Raw genomic sequence first — 25128 nt, 5'->3', positions numbered from 1 at the left:
AACTTAGTGTACAGTGCATGACTCATTGTAAGCAGTCCTGCACCATAAGGCAGGTACCAGTGCTAGTGTTATATAAAAGTGGAACATAGCTGAAACTGAAGTGAAATGGCCACTTCATGTTTCAGTAATAACAAGTGCATAGCTACAATGTAGTGAGGTGACAGAGGCAATTGCCCCCTATTGGTGATTGAACTAAGAATTATATAGCATTGGACAAATCTAAATGCTTGCATTATAACAATTTATATGCTGTTTAGTTCAACTTACGGTTTATACACTAATAAGAGTCTGCCCAGGGGCAGCTCCATGCATGTTTTTTTTTTAGTATTTCAGAAATTGGTGCAAGTTCAAGAAACTCTAATAGAGTAGTCACCTATATAGAGAGTACTGACCCTAACAGAACAATCAAACACAATTTGATAAACTACTGAAATCACTCAAATTTAACCTCATGCAGATAATCCAACATTCAAAGAATATCTACCAAAGGAGCGTACCATACCCCCCAGGCTCCCTAGATTAACCTAGTTCGCATGCTTTTTATCTATTACACTGCAATCACAAAATCTGGATTTGAAACCGGTTATCAATTTTTTTTGGAGTCATCCATAGCAGATCACTGCTTCCTCACAACAACAGTTGGTATTTTAAAATTTTTGAATGGTTAGGCATGCATTAGTTAAAATGGATATAACCAGAGCGAGGATCACATATTTAACCAAAAACGGAAGCACCAACAGATTATTCTACATTGGTTTAATAATCTAGCCTATTCTTTATGTTACAAGCACTAGTACTTTTACTTCCCAGTGCTTGTACTTCTCAGCCAGAGTCAAGGCCTGAGCTACATATAGCTAATGAATTGCATATGCGCATTCTTTGCAATACCACAATAGAATGACTAAAACTGCCTCTAAAATTCAAACATGTAACACCTAATTTTCAAAAATAATCTGTCCGCGGAGCTCTGTAACTGTGGTGAGTGTGATGCAATCATGCAAGGTCAATTTACTAGTGTAAAAATATTTTTAATAATTAAAATATGGGAAATACAGATCTAAGAAACAAGAGTCAAACAAGCCAGCATATTAAGCACACACACACACACACAGATCTCTATTTAGACTAAATGGATATGGTAGAGACTAAAAATCAGGAGCAGATAAGTACTGAGAATGCTTCTGTATAAATATTTATTTGAGGTAAAATTTAATTGAAATCGCTGGCTTGATTTTCTTTTGTTTTATTGATGATCTCTAGTTTGTTTACTCTTTATGAATCTATTTATGGATAGGTAACAAGAAGTACTGGTGGTGCTTGGTATTATTACACAGTACTAAACATGTATATCACGTCATACTGGTGGTGCTTGGTATTATTACACAGTACTAAACATGTATATCAAGTCTACAGTAGCTGTATCGGAGTTAACAAGCACCAAGTGTATTGTTTCCTGACTATCCTGAGTGTACTTTGTATCTATATACAACTTTAATATATCCAACTATAGGCAGTGTTTAGCAAATTGTGGTCAGCAATGTGCAATTGGGTATAGCTTCTGGTACATGTATGTCTCTGTGATTACATAGCAACAACATTGCTGCTCTAGCATGAACTTAATATGTACTGTCATTAAAAAAAAGAATGATATAGGTTTTCAAATGAGCATGTTAACCTGAATGGATTGGGTACATATTAGCATAATTATTACAGAGATCAATGGCAAAGTGAACCTACAAGAAGTAAATTTTCTTGAGAATGGTTGTAATGTGCATTTAAAATAGGTCATGGACATGAATAAAGACACAGAAAGGAAAGCTAAGTAGTTTTTATCCCCAAAAAGTAAACAGATTTTCCTGTAGATCAGTTAATTATACAACTAATCACGAAGAATAACAAAAAATTCCATCAAGATTACATCATAGCACTGTGCACTAACCAGGATTATGATCTATGTTGACTGAAGACTTGTATAAGCATATGATTGCGCTGCATGGTGAGTGAAATGGTATGACGATTCTATTTAATGCTGATCAAAGCAACTTAGCATGTGACATGCTGGGAACACATGTTCACTGCATGGTTTGCTCATTAATCAGATAGCAGGATCCTAGAAAGATACGATGGACTGAAAAACAGATTTACAACAAATTAGTATTAATTATCAGGTTATACTTGTTTTATCACAGCTGGTTGTTTACAAATGACTTATTAAATACCACTAAGTGCTGGGTTTCACCAGCTATTCAGCCTGTTAGAAAGAGGGCACTTGCAAGATAATGGAAGTAGGCTGGAAGTAAGTCTCTTATGAAATGCTGTTACAATCGAGATACTCTAATAGAGCAGTCACTTAGCTGTAAGATACTAAAGTGCACACTTATAATTACCCACAAGTATAAGAAAAAATTAAATTAGAGTAGGGACAGTGTATAGTGCTGCAATAAAAAGTACTAAAACAAGTTGGATCGGAGTAGTACGTAATGTCCGTAAAACAATAAGAAGTGAATATCCTTACTGTGCTACACTCAATGCACAGTAGGGATATTCACTTCTTATTGTTTTACAGTATTTGGACTTTACGTACTACTCTGATCCAGCTTGTTTCAGTACTTTTTATTGCAGCACTATACACTGTCCCTACTCTAATTTAAAATTCCTAATTTTTTCTTATACTTGTTTGTGGAGTTTTTTTGCAAGCTCATGACCACTGCTTTTTACAAAACCAGTCACAATATTTAAAAGAGTTAATCACAGCACTATTATACTAGGTTACGACTCATACAATCACAACTGTTTAGTGGGCGTGGCTCTACATAAGCCTCCAGACAATAATGGATGTGGATTGATGCATACCTACAGACTGATGAATGGGCATGGCTACCATATGTCTACAGACAGTAATTTATGTAAGTGGGCATGGCTCACAAAAGAAGCAGGGCTATACTATGATGTGTAGTAACATATCCACATTTAATTTAGCACGTGGGGTCAGACCCGAATAATCTGTAAATTGGGAACTGGATGACCCAACTTGGTTTAACATTGTTACTACATAAACTATATTTATTGACTTACACATTGCTATATAGTTCACCACGATTTGCTCTCACTAATTGATATCAACAGTGAGTCACATACACGTAAACAATGACCACGTGTATTCGAATAGTCTGATGGAATATACACTGGTAGATGAAAGCTGTACTGTAGTCTATTAACACTCAGAGGTAGAACCTTGACTGATGGCCATGGTAAAGAAGGATAAAAGGTAAGACAATAGTGCAAGCATTGTATGTTTATCAATATACCAAAGGTTTTTTCTTAAGCGAACTAGAAACATTTCTGCGAAAGAATTAGGGCTGTAGCTGTAGCCAGTTTTCCACTACGCTTGACTGAAGGCATCAGGCAGGCAGGCAGGCGGGCAGTAGAAAATTCCATTGAATTTTTTGAAAAATTCTGTAACAACTTGACGGAAACGTTTCAGGTCGAGTTGAAGACACTTTTGAGCTTGGTTTTACCCAACCAATACTGTTATGTTGTTGTGAGGAAAAATCACTGCAGGTTTTTGGGTTATATTTTATCACGGATCACCCCCATACCTTTGTTGTCCCTACTATACAATACTATCGTACTGTATGATACAGTGCTGTCTTTGGTTAATTACTCTATATAGTTTCATAGTTCATGACGTTTTACTAGAAATTAAAATCGCTATGTTAATTAAGTTATGTGTGTTTATCTTATAGATTGATATATACTCTAATAGAGCAGTATATGAATGGTGTTTTATATTGCAGCAATGGAAGTAGCTACTGTTTGCATTATTCTTCTGATCACAGTATGCTAGCTACACACTGAATATAAAACTTAAAGGAGCTTAATATAATTATAGAATCAAAGGTTTTGTACCTCATTTGTGCTCTGGGCTATGTCATGATATCACCACTGTATATGCCTTGCCCCTGTTGTGAGGTTGTCCCATTGGTACATGTACTTGGTTATATATGACCCAGTCCTAGTAATAACAAGTATAAGAAGAATTTTATATTCACTTATTGTTTTACAGTATTTGGACATTATGTACTACTCCTATCCAGCTTGTTTCAGTACTTTTTATTGCAGCACTATACACTGTCCGTACTCTAATTAAAAAATCCTAATTTTTTCTTATACTTGTTTGTGAATTTTTTTTTGCAAGCTCATCACCACTAAATAGCCCGCTTTTCACAAAACCAGTTACAATATTTTAAAAGAGTTAATCACAGCACTATTTTACTTATGACTCATACAATAACAACTGATCAGTGGGCGTGGTTCTACATAAGCCTGCAGACTAATGGACGTGGATTTGTGCATACCTATAGGCTGAAGAATGGGTGTGGCTGCCATATATCTACAGACAGTAGTTTAGGTAAGTGGGTGTGGATTATTCGTGAATACCTACAGACTGATGAATGGGTGCGGCTACCATATGTCTACAGACAGTAATTTACGTAAAGGGGCATGGCTCACGAAAAAAAGCAGGGCTACACTATGACGTGTAGTAACAAGTCCACATTTAATTTAGCACGTGGGGTCAGACCTGAATAATCTGTTAAGTGGAACCTGGATGACCCGACTCTGTTTAACATTGTTACTAAATAAACTATATTAATTGACTTACACTTTGCTATATGGTTTGCCGTGAGTTGCTCTCTCTGATCAATATCAACAGCGAGTCACGTACGTGTAGTTTGGTGTAACCGGCGACCACGTGTATTCGAATAGTTTGATGCAATATACACTGGTAGATGGAAGCCGTACTGTAGTCTATTAACACTCAGCGGTAGAACCTTGACTGATGGCCATGGTAAAGAAGGATAAAAGGTAAGACAATAGCGCAGGGATTGTATGTTTATCAATATACCAAAGGTTTTTTTAAAGCAAACTAGAAACGTTTCTGTGAAATAATTAGGGCTGTAGCTGTAACCAGTTTTCCGCTACGCTTGACTGAAGGTGTCAGGCAGGTACGCAGGCAGGCAGTAGAAAATCCTGTTGAATAACATTTTTTTAAAATTCTGTAGCAACTTGACAGAAACATTTCGGGTCAATCTGAAGACACTTTTGAGCTTGTTTTACCCAACTAATACTGTCATGTCGTTGTGAGGAAAAATCGCAGCAGGTTTTTGGGTTATATTATATCACGGATCACCCCCACACCTTTGATGTCCCTACTATACAGCACTATTGTACTCTATGATTATGAACAAAATGGTGTATCCTCAGTTTTAAAAAAAGAAAAATTTTATTGGTTTCTTTTTTTCCTGTGGACCTATATTTCTTCCAAAATTAACTTCTAACGCTTATTTTGTGGTTGGGGGAGCATTGTAAGGTTGTGTTTAGGTGAGTGTTCTATTAGGAGTTTTACCAAAAATATGTGATTTCTAACCACTACTGTGGTTCAAGATGATTGCTAGCTATGTCCCTGAATAATACTTATAATAGATATCTGGGGCATGCATATGCTATTAGTCTTTATAATGTGTCTAGCATTGTTCTTTCCTTTGATGCAGTATTTAGTGGCTCAACAGTAATCAATCAAAAGTGTAAACAAACAAATGTAAGGAAAAATTTTAGGAATCAGAAACAGAAGGCAATTAAGCAAGAGAGGTAATGTCCATGACAGGAATTCAATGCTAACTAGTGTAACTGTAGTGTATACGTAAGTAGCATTGGTACCTACCCTACATTCCACATTAACCACAATAGCATGAACCACTGCATTGGGAATGAAACATTAAAGATCATGTCCTAAAGTAGCATGCGTGCATGGTGATTTCTTGTATAAACCTTATTCGACCATCATGCAAGCACTAATCAAAGTGATGTGAACATGGGGTTAACTAAACAGCAGAATTGCTAAACCAATAATTATCAAGACATATGCAAATTATGTGGTGCTGTCCTTATCATGCAGGCACTGTAATAATGTGGTCAACAAAGAATATTAAAACAGTTGTAGCTATACTGCAATTAAGCAAAAGTTTGAGCAAACTTAACGCACAGGTACACATTCCCTGGCTATAATTTAGGAATTAACATCACAAAGAATTAGAGTTACAAAGAGAAGACACTTACTGTGCATGGGACAAACACACAGACAAACCAATACGTATACCGATATTCATGGTACCTGACCTACGTGCAGGACCATTTCACATCAACTGCAATAACATGAATCAGTGCTTTAGGAATGAAGCATTAAAGATCATGTCCTAAATTGAGTAGGATGCATGGTGATATCATGAACCTTATTTCACCACCATGCAAGTCTAATAATTAAAGTGATGTGAACATGGAGTTAACTAAACAGCAGAATTATGTGGTGCTATCCTATCATGCAGGCGCTGCAATAATGTGGTCAACAGTATTTACAGCAAGTTGTAGCTATACTGCAAACAACTGAAGGTTTGAGCAAATACACAGGTACACACTTCATCACATCACAAAGAATTGTAGTTGCAACAAGGAGGCTCTTACTCTAATAGAGCACATGGGACTAACATACAGACTGCACCTAATTGGCCTGCCCATGCCTGCCCTATACTTATCAAATGTGCTATTGTATACTTTTCAAACAGTCCATATGTGGTGTAGCAATACTAGGATGCTATGAACTTACTATGAGAGAAAAAAAGTTCAGTTAGAAAAAGTATGTACCAAAAAGGTGTATAAAACGAAAAAAAAGTTTTTTCACTGGCGGGATTCGAACCCACACACTACATTGTCACAGCAGTAACCACAACAACTTCAGGGAGGTGCTTTACCAGCTGAGCTGTTTATCGTGTGATTAGCAATAGAATGCAGCTGAAGTTTTCTCTACATCATGGCCTTCAAGGTGCTGTAGCGGACAAAGGAACACGCGTAGAAGCTTGTAATAAACTTTGCAACGTAGCCAGATGGTGAGTATTTCATTTCGCATGTGAATTGTGTCGATACGTGCACAGATTGCCAAGTAATCATCATCAATAGCGGACACATGAAAAAATATTTCACAAAAAGGTGACGAAAAAAAATTGTCATGGGCAGGAATCAAACCTGGGACCTCTGGGTTAACATTTCTATGCACTAATGCTTTGGCTGTTTGTTCGTGGTTTTGACAGGAATGTAGCTCAAGCTTTCCTCTGCACCAACGCCTTCAACACTTTATAGAGAACGAAAGAAAGCACATAGCGGTTTGTAACAACAAACTAACGAACTTGGAGTTGCTAGACTGATGATGAGTGCTTAATTTCGTTAAAGTCTCGTGTCGATACGTGCTTTGGTTGTTGAGTTACAGGCGTTGGAGACAGACAGACAGACAGCTTTATATATATATATATTATATAGTTATACAACGGCCACGAGTGCTCTGCCTGATATAAACGCACGAGCCTGAGGGCCGTCAGGCCCGAAGGCAAGTGCGTTTATACAGGCAGAGCACAAGTGCACATTGTATAACTGTTATGTACCACTCACCTAATAGATGGGGAGAGTCTCACAAGGCAGCTGTAACACTTATAAAGGCCAGGTTTCTAACATCGATTGTGGGTAACCAAGCCAGACGTTGCGATGACGTTCTCCCTGCAGTACTGCAGCCACCTGAGATATTGAAAGCTAGTACGCTATGGGTTATATCACTAACTTGCATTCGCTGTTGGACTCTCATCATGTAGTGCTCAGCATGCCAGTGTGCCATATAGACTAAGCACCAGACTAATCACCAGTGATTCTCTTGAGCGAAAAAAAAGCAGCTAAATAGATGGTTTAAGTAAACACAACCTAACTACTAAATGATACTAGTCTAATTCTTACTATTCACACTGGCTAAACTCGAATCTGGTGGCATGACGAAACTGGTTCCCACAATCGAACGTAAAGGTTAGTATTATTTAGAATATATTTGTTTTATTGAGTCATTGTCGAAGTGGACTACAGTTTAATCTGGGCTAAGATGGCACCAGACTAGTAAGGTGTATAAGTACGTTTATATATATGTAGACTAGGGTTGTGGCCACCCGCGTTGGCTCTTTCGATCGCCATTGGCTGCTTGTAAACATTATACATATTGGTGACGTTATGGCCCACAATCAACCTTCACATGTCAGGCTATAAAAGAATTCGAGTGATCTGTGAAGTGTCTTTCCACCTATTAGGTGAGGTGTCGTAGTGGTCTTTGCCACCGACACTTGTGGTATGCTGCACAAAACCGCAACCAGTGCAATATCTGTATATTGCACTGCGGTCGGTGCATTATAACTTATAATGCACTCGTTGTGGTCTACAAAACTGCAACCAGTGCATTATAAATTATAATGCACTCGCTACAGTCTGCAGCAGTGCAATAGACAAATTATGGCACTGGCGGTGCCTTTGAAATGCCCACGCAGAGTGTTACATATATATATATAGAAGATGGTTATACCATGGGCATGAGTACTTCGCCTGATATATATGCATGCACCCGAGGGCAAGTGCGTATATACAGGCAAAGCACAAGTGCCTGTGGTATAACTAAAATGCTCTACTGTAGCATGCAGACTTACTTTTAGTTGTTATGCCCTTCTCTTATATAGGGGACCAAGTAAGCTGTGATTGTGGGATTCAATTTTTATACATCAAACAGTAGTTTGATTTTACTTTTGCTAAAATAGTAATTTTAAGAGATTAATTACTACATTTACAAAAGTAAAAATCAAACTATTGTTGATGTATTAAAATTGAATCCCACAATCACAGGTTTTTTGGCAAAATTCAATCCCACAATTACAGCTTGCTTGATTCCCTATATAAGAGAAGAGGATAACAGTATAACATCAAAGAAATCTGATGATTTTCTGGATATAGTGTGCCTTCCCTATTAGGTGTGCAATGTCTCAAGTTAACGAGATGTACACAAAGTGCGTATATCTCATTAAAGCAGTGTATAACAAGATATGTACCACTCTGCATGGGCAGTTCAAAGGTGCCGCAAGTGCTATAATTTGTATATAGCACTGCTGCACTAACTGCAGCGAGTACATTATAACTTATAATGCACTGACTGCAGTGCAATATATTTATATTGCACTGGCTGCGGTTTTGTGCTACATTGCACAAGTTCCGGTGGCTAAGGCCGCTACAACACCTCACCTAATAGGTGGCAAGACGCTACACAGTTTACTCTAATTCTTATATAGCCTAACATGTGAAATTCGATTGTGGGGCCATACAGGGAACGTCACTACTATGTTATACTAAAAGCAGCCAATGGCGATCAAAGAGGCAAACACGGCAGGTAAAGCTCTATTTACATATATATAAACGTAGTTACATACCTTACTAGTTTGATCGAAGCTTCCACCTTAAAAAATCGCTTTTTAAAATAATGTTATTCTAATTGATACTCACTACAACAATCGATTGTGGTGTTGCCATGTGATTGTATGGTCAAGGCCATGCTTGATATGTAATAATGTCATTAGTTTTAGAGCACCACAATCGATATCAGCATTCTACCTTATAAAAGAAATGTAGTTGCAGCCTAGAATCTTTCCACCTATTAGGTAAGTGGTACATAACAGTTATACAATGTCTCTGCCTGTATAAATGCACTTGCCTTTGGGCCTAACGGCCCTCAGGCTCGTGCATTTATATCAGGCAGAGCACTCATGCCTGTTGTATAACTATATAATACGCAATGCCTTAACGAGATATACTCAATGCCTTAACGAGATATACGCACTGGTAGCAGTGTGTATATCTCGTTAACATTTTGAGTCAGTGCAATATGTGGTATACATGCACTGGCTTTCCTTTGATCTGAGGTGTGAAAGTGGTACATATATAGATGACCTCCCTTGTTTTATTTCTATGATCCCTACTCAAATGCAAAATTTCTGATTTTCCTTATAATATAGCATACTGTACTAATCAGAGACAAATATTAAGGATGTTTATTATGTAGACAACCAAACCATAAGAAAATACACAAATTCATTTTGTTTAAAAATTGTACCTGCAGAGAGTGTTATTACTGATGTGTTTCTTGCAGGCTACTGTGGACAGAGTAAATGGTTCATTTACTTATATGAAATGTAACAACAGTGGAAAATTTTTTCTATTCAGTATAATTGCATTGCTATCTTATTTATTTGGATTGTATTTGTTTCGTTTTACATACCCAGAATACTTGGTGACTCTGATTGAGAAGGTACAACAAGCTGTATATTATTTACTGTGTTATTTGCTAATATCAAGGTGTTTTTGGACTTCGCTGATCGACATGGAACATTTTCCCAAAAAAGGCTTCTTTTTGAGATGAGGTTAATATTAATATGCATCATGTTGTACTGCATTTCATGGTTTGTGTGCAGAATTTTGTTTTTCTGTGGCCTGACTTGGATGATATTTTCAGTAATTGTAAATGCATTACGCATTGCCTCTCAGCGACTTTTAGAAAAAGATACATACTTTGAACGACTCACTTCATATAATATTTCATATCTGAGCGAACAGTACAGCACAGGAGAGTAAGTTGCTTTTTATGTTGGTTAAATCTAATTGGTGATATTAAACTTAGGAATCCTTCACCAGAACATTATGAATTACATGTGGTGCTGGTATTAATTACAATAATTGGATTTACAATAATTGACTTCTTATATGTTGCATTAGTGGTGAATTATGCTCTACAGTGTCAGGTTATTTATTTTGCAATACGTGCAACAACCAGTAATTTTAGAACTACACATTATCAAGTGGATGCTGCTATTAAGGTAAACTTGAAAAGTTAAAGGAGTGATTTTAAATGATAACTTGCACTCTCAGAAAATTAGACTCTTACAAGATTATCTGAAGGTTCTGAATGGTAAATTGTCATCTTTGATGTCACTTCAACTATTTGCCTTTGTTGGAGGTGCCATCCAAAGTAATGAATTTGTTATACAGTGGAACCTCAGTTATTCGGACCCCACTTATCCAGATTCTCAGTTAACTGAACTACAGAAATGACTGCTCTATTAGAGTAGTGACTGTTCTATTATAGTATTTGATATACTGATATTGTAAAATGTTCTTTATGGTTATTTATACACAGTTTCAGAGATATGGACTTTTCAAACTTATGGACCACCCCTGGACCCAAGGGGTTCACATAACTGAGGTTCCACTGTATTATGTTGTATAATAATTGACATGCGTATTCAAGATCAATGCCCAGGGAGATATGACTTGCAAGATTCTTACAAAACTTGTAAGCAACCTACAAGGAAAGGGACATACAAGATTCTTACAAGACAGAATCTTGCAAGAAAAGGGACATTTTCCAGGTAAGAATCTTGCTTGCAAGACTTGTGACTTGCACATCATTTCTCCCTGGGTATGTAAATGGTTATACTGCAGTAGCTACAATGTATAATATTATATGTGACCATCTCAGCAAAAGTTCACACAACCTCCGATTTTTTCTACTTTCTTAGTATTATCTGCATTGTCTAAGGAATGGTTCACCAAAGTTTCAGCCTTCTGTGGTGAGTAGTTTTGGAATTACAGCACTAGAAAGCAGGAAGACAAGGAAATCTATTTGTACAGTGACTATACTAAAAATAAACTACAGGCGCTTGCATTCACAGCCATAACTTCCATTTGGATTAGTCTACATATGTGGAATTTGGCTTACAATGTTCACCATGGATTGACAGATCACCCAAGGTATAGTTTTAGCCCTACAGTCACTTGCGCATAGGCATATGAAGACGGTTTTGTTGAAGAAACAGCGACTATTTTGTTTACGTCTACTGCATTGTAAACAAACGCATATGACATGCAAACCATTGGGGCTACAGAAATGAAACAAAGATTTTCGAACTCCCCATAAGTAGGCGAATAAGATAGTATATAGTTTTAATCGATTTAAATCTTCCTTCTTTGAGTACTGGCCCGATAAAAACTTGTATATTTTTTCTTGTAGCATGCATGATTTTATAAATTATTAATTTTTAAAATTTCCATTTTCTCAATACGCATGCTTGTGCAAACTAGACGGGTTTTCGCTGAGACGGTCACATATACCATTGAATCTGTAATTATACTAAAAGAAAAACTGGTAATTCTATCCTGGGAGAGGAAGTCAATCCCCTGTAGACAACATTTTTATGCCTACTGCTTTGCCTTTGCCTTGGAGTTGAATTGCTAGACTAAACTTGTACATGTGATAGGGTTGAGCTGTATCAGTATAAGTTGATTAACTATGCATGCAAGAATCAAGCTGGTCAAACAGGATTATCACAGTATTCCCATTAGTCAGCAGAATGACTAAAGTAGGGATTTAATTTGTATTTCATACACTTGTTTTTGTTGAAATCAGGATCCCTAATCTTCCTCACACTTGTTTGTTAACTTTATTATAGCATAATATCATTATAGTGAACTTCTACAATTACACAAAAAATTTGGAAATTTCAACTACCATAGCACTTTGATAAAAAGTACTGAAACAAGCATGATTGGCACCAGCCTATTGTGCTGGCATAATTTTGAGCATTATAGGTGCCTGCATCAAGCATAATGCTAGCATAATAGGCAGAATAATTGTCATACTGTAAGCAAAAATGCATGCCACAGAAAAAGGTTGACTTACAGTAATAGAACAATTGATGCCACTGATATAGCATTAAGTAGTTATTTGACATAACTGTTATTATAGTTGACAATGTAGCCAAATTCTTAATGCACGATGAGTACTTACATTTAACCAGTTGTTCATAAGCCAAAGTTTATCATTATCCATTAGAAAGTAACAAAACATGGGAACTGTGACAAAAATTTTGAGCATAATTATGAGCATAATAGGCAAATTTTTTTGGGCACTGCAGCATAGCAAAATTAAAAGCATAGTAGGCTGGTGCCTAGTGCATGATATTAAATCACAGTAAAACAATAAGAAGTGTTATAGTGTTATATCCCTACTGTGCCAGGTATGTAACAAATCCAATTTTGGAAATTAATAGACTGCTCAGAAATTACCAAAAGTGGCAATTTCTTGCAACCAAAAGTAGCCTTTTTCGGCAATTTTTGACAGCTCAAAAAGTTTGGGCAGTGGAGGAAAGATGCCAATTCTGGCAAGTTTCTAGTTGCGCATTTATGAGCAATTCAAAAGTTGCCAAAACTGAAAGTCTCCAAAATTGGCAACCATTGTTTTGCTTTGAGCAACCACAACATACAGTATGGTGCTCCAAAGCTACCAAATCTGGCAGTAATTGTATTTTTACTTATAAAGGATGATAAACTCATTGATTGTGGGATTTAGTTTGCTTAAAGTTACCAGAAGTGGCAACTTTTTAATGCTGAGAAATTAGTGAGCAGTTGCCAGAAATCACCATTTTTGTCAATTTAGCTATTTCTGGCCACTAAACATATCGCTTTTTATGCAATGCAAAGTTGGACATTTTTGCGACCAAATTGGCAAGTTCTTAACTACACAGAATTATCATAGCTATTAGACACTTTTTCAAGCTGCACAAAGGTTGCCAAAACTGACACTGTTCTAAAATTGGAATTGTCTGTGTTGCTTTGAACAACAACTAGATGGTGCTTAAGTGTTATCCCACTTTAATTATAATAAATAATAAATGGGTTGATTTAGTAAATGCAAATTAATCAGTTTCTGCAATGTAGAAGATTTGAAGTTAAGATTGTCCATATCACATCTGCTTCTTAATGACCCTTTTACACCTATGCTTGGTCAAGGATGTAATTCTCCTTGCATCGTCGGTTGTTGTTTTCTTCTTATACAGTTTCATCATCAACCTTCTCTTCATTGTCTGATGGCATAGGAGATATAGAGGCCTCTATGTGTTCTCTTCTCTCCCACTCTTCTTCAGCTTCCTCCTCATCATGATTTGGCACTTCCACAGAATTGCCATTGGAGCTACCAACTTGATTGCCATTGCCATCAAGTTGTGCTTTTATATAATAAAAATATCATTGTTTAGTTATTCGTAGATTTTAACTGCTTAAAATATGAGTGTGATCAACAAGCTACCGATGAAATGTACGTAACTTGGTTAGATGCCTCACCTTCAATAGGAGCTGCACTTGAGTGGTTCCACAATCAATTTTAAAAACTTAAACAATGTTTTATGAGTAGTGTTAGATTTTGCCACATCAATTTGACAACTAAGGTAGTGAACACTGGCATTTAACCACATAAATACGGAACTTATTTTAAGGAATAGCTATATATTGTTCTTTTTAATATCAGTCAGGTTGCTGCAATCTAGTACAGTCACAATGCCTTATTACTTTCGGCAGGCTAGTATGTTTACTTTCCAAAGTAATCTTTTTTGCCAAAACTGGAAATTTGCCACATACAAAACGAACTTAAAGACACCTTCTTACCTGCATAAAAATTCACTCATTTTTTGTTATTCTTCTTTTCGCCACACTTTAGAAAAATCACTATAACTTGCTCATGCTTTAGTTGATTTTCTTCAAATTTGGAGGGCAGTTGAAACTAATTGCCTGAAGAGATATAATATTTGCAACCTAGCTGTGTAGGTGAATAGACTATTTACATGGTATAATAAGCATCTTCTTAAAGCATCAACTTCTTATTTGAAGTGATTTTAGTCACTCTGAAGACACTTTTTGGTTTGATTCTACCTAACCAATACTGCCAAGGTGCCATGAAGGGATTGTGAAGCTGGTTTCTGGTCATATTATTTTTTGTGTGCTCCTTTTTATGATTCCTAATATACAGTCCTATGATGTACTTTCAATAACAATTGCAGAAATTGCCCAAAATGGAAATTGTGAGCATTTCAAAACTTTTGGCAACTTTTTGTTGCCAGATGTGGCAATTATATAAATTGCCAATTTTGGCACTATTGGGTATAAAAATTGTCATTTCTGGCAAAACTAAATCTCACAATTGATTAGTTCATCATCCTTTATAAAAGTAGTACACTTATTGCCAGAATTGATAGTTTTGAACATCATCTTGTGGTTGTTCAAAGCAAAAAACAGAAGTTGCCAATTTTGGAAACAGTTTCCAGTTTTGTCAATTTTGGCCTGCTCAGAAATTGCCAAATATGGCAATTATGAACAGTTCAAAAGTTTCCAAATTTGGCAACTTTTGGTTGCCAATTTCTGAGCAGGTCTAAAGTTGCCATAATTGGTTTGTAACATACCTCACTGTGCTCAAGATACCATAATAAAAATGCACAGTAGGGATATAACACTTCTTATTGTTTTACTCTGATTTAATATCATGCACTACTCCAGCTTGTTTCAGTACTTTTATTGATGTGCTATGGTCCCTACTCTAGTTCAAAATTCCAAATTTTTCTGTGTACCTGTTTGTTAACTTTTTGTGAATAACTATTATGACTGGTGAACCCACGCATCATGATTGTATCAAAAGAAATGGTGCCATGCACCCCAGTTCGTCTGAAAGTATTCATTACGCTTCGTTGTCAGCTATGTTCAACCCGTTACACAACATTACGAATTAAGAACTGTTGGAAGAGCACCTCTGATATCCACAAAGAATTGGTGCTGCGTGTCCCAGTTATATCAATTATTAGGTAATTGTTATGTGAATATTTTCATCTCGACCATTTTCAAAGCAGAAAAAAGTTATATCAATTATCATCTAAAAAGTGAAGAATCCATTACGCTTTGGTGTCAGCTATTTTCAACCCTTAACATAGTAGTACAAATCAAGAACTGCTCGAAATCACCTCTGCAATTTAAGTAGCCACTATGAAAATACAGATGATTTCCGTTACGAAGGAAAGCCATCATGTGCTACCGCCAAACCAACACTTTTGCTGTCAGCAAAGATGAATGGGACACAAAAGAGGATACTGGTAAGTCCATGAAGAATGCATTGTACGTACTACGGTATGCCAAACAGTGCTCAAAATAACGTTCGACAACCGGATATTATCTGGACAATACACGGAATGTCTGAATAAGTTTCTATTTATCCGGACAAATTGTCCAGACAAAGATTCAGTGAAGATACTGCTAACAATGGCTGCCAAGGCACTAAGAACCGTGTGGTAGTGGAGAAAACGGTGGAGAAAACGGTGGAGAAGTTTGTGTCTGAAATGATAAAAGTATTCAGACGATACAATGGTTGCGGTTTGAAACAACGTCCGTTGATCGGGAGCAGCTGACCCGCATGCAGGCTAAAATGTGAAGTCTAATGGTAAGCTCTGCTCGATGCAACAGTATAGGCCAGCCTTTATTGAAGGCACGACCAATATTCACGCTTTGACCTGATATATAATTATGCGAGGATATATGCACAAGCGAGCAATGGCATGTAGAGGCCAAGGAGGCAGCCAGTAGCTTATGGAATATGCACCAATTGCAAGGGCAATGGCTCAAGCCAACCTTAGCAAGGCTGCCAGGTTGAAGAATAAAAGAAAAATGGATATTGTTTACACAATCACTAAAAAAAACCTTAACTAAGATGGGAGTTATTTGTGAGCTTTGACATTACTGATGGAATTAGCTATAGCTATGACTGTGTTATGACCGTATCACTCACTGTAGTTATCAGTGTAATAATACTTTCAATAATTGTAACATTAATTTTATTGTGATATTACATGTAAGATACAAATACAATAACACAAACTGATCAATTCTTGTTTCCTGTCAATAATAAATTAATCATACATCAATGTCTGTAAGTGATTAAACTTACCCTTTCAAAATGCTTCCAGATGTGATCTCAGATGTTGTAATTCTAAAAAATTTCCTGGGGGAGCATCCCCCCAGACCCCCCTAGAATGAGCATGCTTCGCATGCTAAAGTACATTTTGAATGTGATTGGACAACCACAATTAATGACAGGTCATTGGTGACTTTGTCCAGACATTTTGACAGCGGAATATTTTAACACTATTTTGAGCACTGATGCCAAAAAGCACTTCTAGTGCCAACTCTGAAGTGACGTCAAACAGGGAAAAAATCAAGCCCGTAGCCTTAGCCATTATCAAGTTATGCTTGCAGCTCTGAAGGCATCAGTCAGTCGGTTACAGTCAGTCAGTCAGTGGAAAATTCCGCCAAATATTTTTTTGATTCCGTAGCACCTTGTTGAAAGCATTTTGGATCAATCTGATGACTTGCTTTGGCTTAGTTTTACCTAACCAATACTGCCTCATCGTCATCAGGGAAAAGTTAGGCTGGTTTTTGCATGATGTTTTTCATGGGTAACACTCACTCCTTTGTGGTCCCTACTATTGTACTGTATGATAATACTGTATCCAAAAGAAAGAATAGCACCGAATATAGGAGGCTATCATCATATGACAAAACAAATGCTGCTACTAATAAGCAATGTAGCCATTTTGTGTGGTTTTAACTATGTTCTGCTGTGTATACAACTCTAAACACATAGAACGATATGTATGCAAAGCTATAGCCTATACTGCTAATCTGCTTACATCGACTGTTATGCAGAGACATGGGTACAAAGATTACGAACATTTTTTTTGATTTGATTTTATGTGATAGACAACACAAAAGCAAGTTGTTGCACTATCACAAATCAACACCTTGTGTTTTCAGTGAAAAGAAATGATACACAAAGGAGGACTAAGCTAAGTCTGTAAGTACGTGCTGTGGTATGCCAGTAGGCACCTGTTGGACTGAATTAATGTCTCTAAACAAGTTGGTGTTGTGCTACTTCTAAAAACCAGGCACTAGTTGTATAACTGGAATATTTATTTTAACTAAGCTAATAATGCAATTATGCATGGTTATTGTAATTTCAGAATTTGTAATTGGTGAATTATTTTGTAATTCTTCAATTACATTGCTATGGATTGCTAACGAAGTACATTTCAAACAAACCGCTTTCAGCAAATTATTACGCACAGAGGTATATCTTCTCAACAATTTGTGACCAGATCTGCAAAAACAGGACATAATTGTGTATTTTTCAAATTCCTATTTATTAAATATTTGTTATCTACTTAGCCAAGTGTACCCACTGGCAAAGTTTCAGCTTCATATGCCAATAACTTTGGCCCTATAAAGTAGCAACAACAGAAAAATCAATATGTACAGCAAGTATAGGGAAAATAAATTACAGGTGCTTATAAAAACGGTTGTAACTTACCAACTGATTGAAATACAGAGCTACAATTTTCACCATCGTGTTTGCCATGAACAGGAGAATCAATTACTGGGTAAGTTTTTCCTTTACTCTTCCTTCTTCACTGCATACAAAGGTGAAATTCGTGAAGAAAAATCAGTCGCATACGATCGCTTCAACGTGATGTAAACAAACGTTCATAACTTACGTATCCTTGGGTCTACTGCAACGAAACAAAGATTTTCCAGCTCCTCTTGAGCAGGCGAATAAGATGATATTCAGGGTTTTATTGTTAGTCCATTCCTTCACTAGGAAAGAGGAGTTAAACAAATTTACGGAATTTTTTCAATATTTGTGACCGGGCCTGCGATAATAGGGCATGTGGGCACATGATTTTTGCCTACTTTTTCACACTTTAATCACCTATAACTTTTTGTACCATTATACTATGGCATTGCACTTTTCAGCTCTTAGTAAGCATTTAATTGGCATCATGATGCAAGTTACAGAATGCAAGAATACTATTTCAGTAGTGAGATATGACCTGTAGAGTGATGGGGTGTAGTTTGTGCCCACATGCCCTGTTTTCGCAGACCCGGTCACATTATGTGACTGGATCAGCGAAAACAGGACATAATCGCATTTTTTTTGGAATTCCTGTTTATTAAATATTTATAATCTACTTAGCCAAGTGTACCCACTGGCAAAGTTTCAGCTTCACATGCCAATAACTTGGTAGTTACAGCCCTACAAAGTAGCAACAACAGAAAAATCGATTTGTACAGCAAGTATAGGGAAAATAATTACAGGCGCTTCCAAAAACGGTTGTAACTTACCAACGGATTGAGATGCAGAGCTAAACGTTTCACCATCTTGTTTGCCATGAACAGGGGAATCAATTACTGGGTACGTTTTGCCTTTACTCACCCTTCTTCACTGCACACAAAGGTGAAATTCGTGAAGAAAAATCGATCGCGTACGTTCGCTTCGACATGACGTAAACAAATACTCATAACGTACATATCCTTGGGTCTACTGCAATGAAACAAAGATTGTCCAATTTCTCTTGAGCAGGTGGATAAGATGATACCCAGGTTTGTATTGTTAGTCCTTTCCTTCACTAAAAAACAGGGGTTAAAAATTTATGGAATTTTTCAATAATACGCAAGTATTTCACCCAATGTATTCAATGCTCTATACTGTAAATTTAGGCTTGTGCGATTATGTCCCTTTTTCGCAGATCCGGTCACATATGCAAGTATTTCACCCAATGTATTCAATCCTTTATACTGTAAATTTAGGCTTGTGCGATTATGTCCCTTTTTTCGCAGATCCAGTCACATTTTACAGTTCATCTATAGTGTTGTTTCCTGCATATTCTCTTTACAAACCTCAAGGTTACCCTTGCATATTCATTCACGTATGTAGAGACACACACCTTTTCAAGTTGAAGAGATACGTATTTCCTAGCCTAAGAGGCCTGCTACGGTGTTTTTCGGTAGTTAAATACATGATCATGAAGAAGCCAATATGAAGGTAGTTCACTAAGTTTGTAGAGTTGTACACCTGTATTTCAAACAGGCAAAAAAAACCACATCAATGCAAACTTTGCTTATGCTAAAGTTTAATATGGGCTTTATTTAGTGTTTAATTTCATAGGTTGACTGCTTTTTACCACTAAAATGATTTGCTCATGTGGGTGCATACGGACAATCATAAATAGCTAGATAGATAGATAGGTACACAATTTCAGTAAACCAGGCGTGCGCCTACAGCTGTGGGCGTGCCTGGTTTAAAAAATAGCCTTTCTTAGCTAGTTATGCTTGTCTGAAGGTATCAGTGAAGCAGTAAGTTAGACGGTTAGTCAGCCAGTCAGTTAGAATAAATTTCTACCAAGTAACGTTTAGGGTTTGCACTGGAGGCATTTGTGGGCTCAATGTTTCCAAGGCACTGTGATGAAAGTATTTGTGAGTGGCAATATATCATGAACCATGGTAGTGGGTTCATAATAGTGATCGCCCATGTTTTTTTGCAAAAATCCTAATAGAACGCACACCTAAAAACCACCTTGAAAAGCATCCTTCAACTCAAAACAACCCTCTGGTGGTTCTTTGCAATGAGTATAGGCCCACTAGTAAGTATCAAAAGTGAAAAGGAAACAGTACATGTATTTCAGACAAAACTGAAAATTGCTGTTTTGTTCATATTATTATTATTATTCATAATATTATTCTTTCACAGGCATAGCGAAGTTTACAAGGAGAATCCTGGGATAAAAAGTAGCAAGGCTTGCTGAATGTATCATTGTGCGTGTCCATGACCTTTTTTTTTTTTCGGATGGAAACAGCCCAAAACGGGTCATTTCTACTTGCCAAAATGCCATTACGCACTAGAAGCCATACAAGATTGTGCTCAGAGTTAGGTTTTTTGGTGTGCGCTGCTTGTAGCTAATAGAACCTGTCCTTATTAAACTCAGTATAGGCCAGGAAGCTTAATCTGTGCTGAAGACTTTGTTGTAAGGTGGTTTTTTCACTCCGTGATTATTGTACATGGGCGGGTTATCCAGATTAAGTACTCTAATAGAGCAGTCACTTAAATACTTTAATAGTGCAGTCAAGTGTATATAACAACAATCTTTGCATTGAATTTGACAGCTATTAAAGGCACTAGTAATGTAAATTCTAGCTCATATTAGGAGACTCTCAGTCTGTATGCACATTGCAATTTGATCAGTTCCATATCATGTGTGTACAACGTCTATGTAGAATGCAAAATATTACACTATTCACAACAGTCTTCATTATCAATAAAAGAAATCCATATATCCATTACTGGATTAATAAAAGGTACACAAACTAGATGAATAAAAATTGGAAATTTTAAAATGGGAATAGGGATTGCTGAAAAAAGCCACGAAACAAGAAGGGATCACTGGGGTGGTAATGTAAACCACAAATCCCTATTTTGACTCTGTCATAAATCTTTAGTTACATTCTCTGTCATTTTTAAATGAGTCAAAATAGGGATTTGTGGTTTGCATTACTACCCCAGTGATCCTTCTTGTTTCGTGGCTTTTTTCAGCGATCCCTATTCCCATTTTAAAATTTCCAATTTTTTTATTCATCTAGTATATATAATAGTTAGACGTCAAGAACCAGGGTTCTACGGGATTTAGAAAACTCGAAGGCCCTGGGCTGTAGTGCTCTCGGGCGCTACTAAGGGCCTGAGGGTTTTCTAAATCCCGTAGAACCCAGTGGTTCTTGACTTCTAACTTATTTAGACTACAACTCGTTATTGTACCTTGAGTTGACAGCTGCTTGTAAACGAGAAATGTATGGCTAATTACTAGAAACAAGCCCTCTACACCTCCCTACATGGCAGGACCTTAGCGTGGCTGTTGCTACCCGTTTAAACGCCCATGCGTTGCCAATGTTACAGGTGCGTGCTATGTATCGAAGTACTGGACTCAGCGACTGGACTACAACTCATTGTTGCTGTTGTTGTGCCTCGACAGCTGCTTGTAAGCAAGTAATGTAGTGTTGATTAGTACAAACAAGCCCATTACACCTCCCTCTAATTCAGTACGGCTGTTACTAGCCATTTAAATGCCCACGCGTTGCCAATGTTTACAGGCGCGTAATTATTGTGTTTCATATCGCCTCAGAGCATGGTCTCTATTGGACATGAGCGTGGCTCTACGAGATTTAGAGACCACGTTTTCAGCCAATCAAATTTCAGTATCAAACTTGTTGTAGTCTAAATATATGTATATATACCACACCTTTAATTGAGATCAAAAGTGCCGCGCTGTGTTATATAACTGATATACCACGGCAAACTGTGGTATATAACTGATATACCATGCCTTGTGGCTATGCTTACCATATATGGTATAACTTCACACATTCCGCGAAATCCTTATCTAAACGGTAAACAAGTCTCTAACAACAAGCACCTAAATCAACCAACAATTATTCACCTGAGCAATTTACGATGAACTCTTGTCTCCTTCTCTAACTCTTGTCTCCTTCACTAACTCCTGTCTCCTTCAATAATCGCAAGTAGATGGGCGTGGCACCACTATAGGATCTAAAATTCCTGATCCATCAAGGATTTCAAGTCTCTAATACTGACAAACGTCTAGAATCATTTAACTGAGCAAGGAGGATATTCGATGAACTCTTATCTCCTTCACTAACTCTTGTCTCCTTCACTAATCGCGAGTAAATGGGCGTGGCACTGCTAAAGAATCTAAAACGTCTGATCCATCAAGAATATCTACTCAACAGCTGCTGTTTCACTACAACTTGCTACTTATAATCGTTTCATCTACTGGGGTGTAGAATATAACAGTTATAACACGATTACTCGGGATATGACAAAAAGTATACGCACTCATGCTCTGCAGACGCTCGTGCGTATATTTTTGTCATATCCCTTGTAAGTGTGTTATAACTATGAAATATATATATATTTTTGTGGAAAGGTACAAACCTTTCTGGAACCACACTATATACACTACCACTGTAATTGCAGCCCAATTTTATGAAATACAAGGTGATAGTTTGCATATATGCATATACATTATGCATAAATACCATCATCACATGAAACTTCACATGAAACTTCAAACATGCTGCCATGTATATTTAGGTATATAGTCCTCAAACGACATGTGAGTATATAATATGCCTGCATGGGAACAGGTAAGTGTATACTCACCTACGTTTAGGTAATATACTCACCTGTGGTTTGAGGCACGTGACACTAATGCATGTCATGTCAAAAAGCAGGCTAATATCCAGCAGTGGGTACCAGTACAATTAATTGCCAAAGCTGGTTCAGGCTAATAGCCTTTGTCGAGTTGGGTAATCAATCACCCCAGCCAGTAAGAGTTCAACCACTCGGTTCATTTTATGATCATACCTCATGACTTCAACAATGGGTGGCAGCAGGTAATATTATATTGCTCCTACATCTGTTGGTATGAATGGACAAGTCCTGGTAATATACTTAAGATTACTAAGTCCAACATTCAACATTTTGAGCAAGCTGACTAGTGAGGGGAAGGCTACCAGTATGTCTACCATGCCAAACTATCGTGAATTAGGTGCAAGTGGTGTTATTAAGTTAGTTTGTATGCATACTGGTATGTTGGTTAATTTAGACACATGGTATATGTAGTAGTTGTAACATGGGCACGAGTGATTTGCCTGAAATATACGCACTCACACGCAGGCTGCGCCCTCGTGCTTGTGCGTATATTTCAGGAAAATCACTCGTGCCCATGTTACAACTAATATATTCCACTTGGGAAACTCACCTGCAAGTGTGGGAAACTGCAGGAATGTTTCATAAGTGTATTTACATGGGACCATGTGAATTTCGATTGTGGATAACATCGTAAGAGCAACGACAAGTCACTGCTGAGAGGTGTATCGACATGAGTATGCAGATCACTTTGATTGTGGGTACACAATTAAACACAGGAAGTCAAAATGCGAGCCGAACAGCTAACAATGAAGCTTAAGTGCACTATAAAACAACGAACTATCTTCTTCTCCAAGTCCACAACTTATCTATGCTTTGGTGGCTCACTTTGCAAAACTAAAACCCAATGTTGATCCTGTGAAGTGCCACTATATTAAAGCAGAGGAGATCACACAGTTTCATCAAAGAAATTGGCTGATTTCTGAGAATGCTAGAAATGTATTAATGAGAAATGGAGGTAGTATATACAAGTTATATATCCCTCGTAGGAGGGTATAACATGTATATACTACCTCCATTTCTCGTTAATACATTCCTAAGCACTGATAGCAGCGCTATTATACTACTTATACACCTTCCCTTCCCTGAGGTGTGAAAGCGGTATATCGAGATATACGCACTGGTACCACTTGTTAAGATAGTGCGTATATTTCATAAACATTTTGAGCCAGTGCAATATTGATATATATGCACTGGCTTTCCTTTGATCTGAGGTGTGAAAGTAGTACATATACTACATGAACCATGGCTCACTTTGGTGTATTGTACTAATATACACTCCTCCTCCTCAGTCATTGGAAATTGACTGTTAGCCTTGGGGTTGATCAACAGTAATGTTCCTCTGACTCCAGAGTCGGGATGTATATAAATGCAATACACCTCGTAGCCATGTTACATATTATACCAAGACACACGGTAGTGTGTCGTGCAGCCCAAGAAGCCGGCGCGCCACACCGTGAGTATATATACAGGAAGGAAGTAGATGGGATTTTCACACCTTTGTAGCTCCGTGATTCCTTATCCGATTGAAACCAAAGTTGCTACAGAACTGCCGGCTAGGTAGGAGAGTCCACATTCCAAATTTGAATAAAATCGCTCCAGCCATTTCCGAGATACGAGCGGCCAAAGTTTGGGTTTTTTTTCTTCGTTTTTTCTTCTACTTCTTTTCGCACACTTTGCAAAATCCGCCATAAAACACGAATGCTTGCTTCAATTGGGCTGAAATTTGGCACACGTAAAGGGCTCATTAAGGCGAATCTCAGTACCAAGATTGGAAGGAATCCGATGAACATTCACGGAGTTATGACCGATTATTTGCGTAAAATTAGGTCGAAGGTCTGTCACGCCCACAGGGTAAACCGCTTGAAAGAATGAGCTGAAAATTGCTACGTAGATGGAGTAAGTATTGTAGGAGTGCCTTTTTGTGGTTTGAAAGGAATCCAGTTTAAGGCCATCAAGATATGACACAAAACCCAACCTGTGTCACAATTACGCGATCGATTTTTATGAATATAAAGACAATTAGTTTTCACGCCTACCAGGTAAACCACTTAGAGCAGTGAGCTGAAAATCGGTGTGTAGCTGGAATAATTATCATAGAAAGTAGTGTTGCACCGATAATCGGTTCGGTATCGGGCCAACATTGGTTACTAGCCGATTAATCAGTTTTGATTAAATCAAGGCCGATGTTAATCTCCACTGCGTTATGTAGTATAATGATGTGGGGGAGGCTAGACATAAGTTAT

General features: G+C 37.3%; 1 protein-coding gene across 3 annotated transcripts in view; it reads left to right on the top strand.

Moving 5' to 3' along the window:
- The window catches only part of LOC136240296 (uncharacterized), a 51129-nt gene that overhangs the window by 15008 nt on the left and 10993 nt on the right, over positions 1-25128 (top strand). Inside the window, exons 4-9 of one of the 3 annotated variants that reach the window (XR_010693766.1) lie at positions 10052-10210; positions 10258-10322; positions 10374-10529; positions 10580-10775; positions 10828-10927; positions 11219-11327. Coding sequence is in view for 1 of the 3 variants with exons in the window: in XM_066031241.1 (XP_065887313.1) it covers positions 10052-10210; positions 10258-10322; positions 10374-10529; positions 10580-10775; positions 10828-10927 (676 nt within the window). In the remaining 2 variants the exon portion in view is untranslated. Of the gene's footprint in view, positions 1-10051; positions 10211-10257; positions 10323-10373; positions 10530-10579; positions 10776-10827; positions 10928-11206; positions 11328-25128 lie in introns of all 3 variants that reach the window. The other 2 variants (XR_010693765.1, XM_066031241.1) reach the window with 2 other exon arrangements.

The sequence above is a fragment of the Dysidea avara genome, chromosome 12 (assembly GCF_963678975.1).
Source record: "Dysidea avara chromosome 12, odDysAvar1.4, whole genome shotgun sequence".
Classification (NCBI taxonomy): domain Eukaryota; kingdom Metazoa; phylum Porifera; class Demospongiae; order Dictyoceratida; family Dysideidae; genus Dysidea; species Dysidea avara.
Note: the sequence above shows the minus strand (reverse complement) of the source record. Positions and strands in the feature narration are given on the sequence as shown.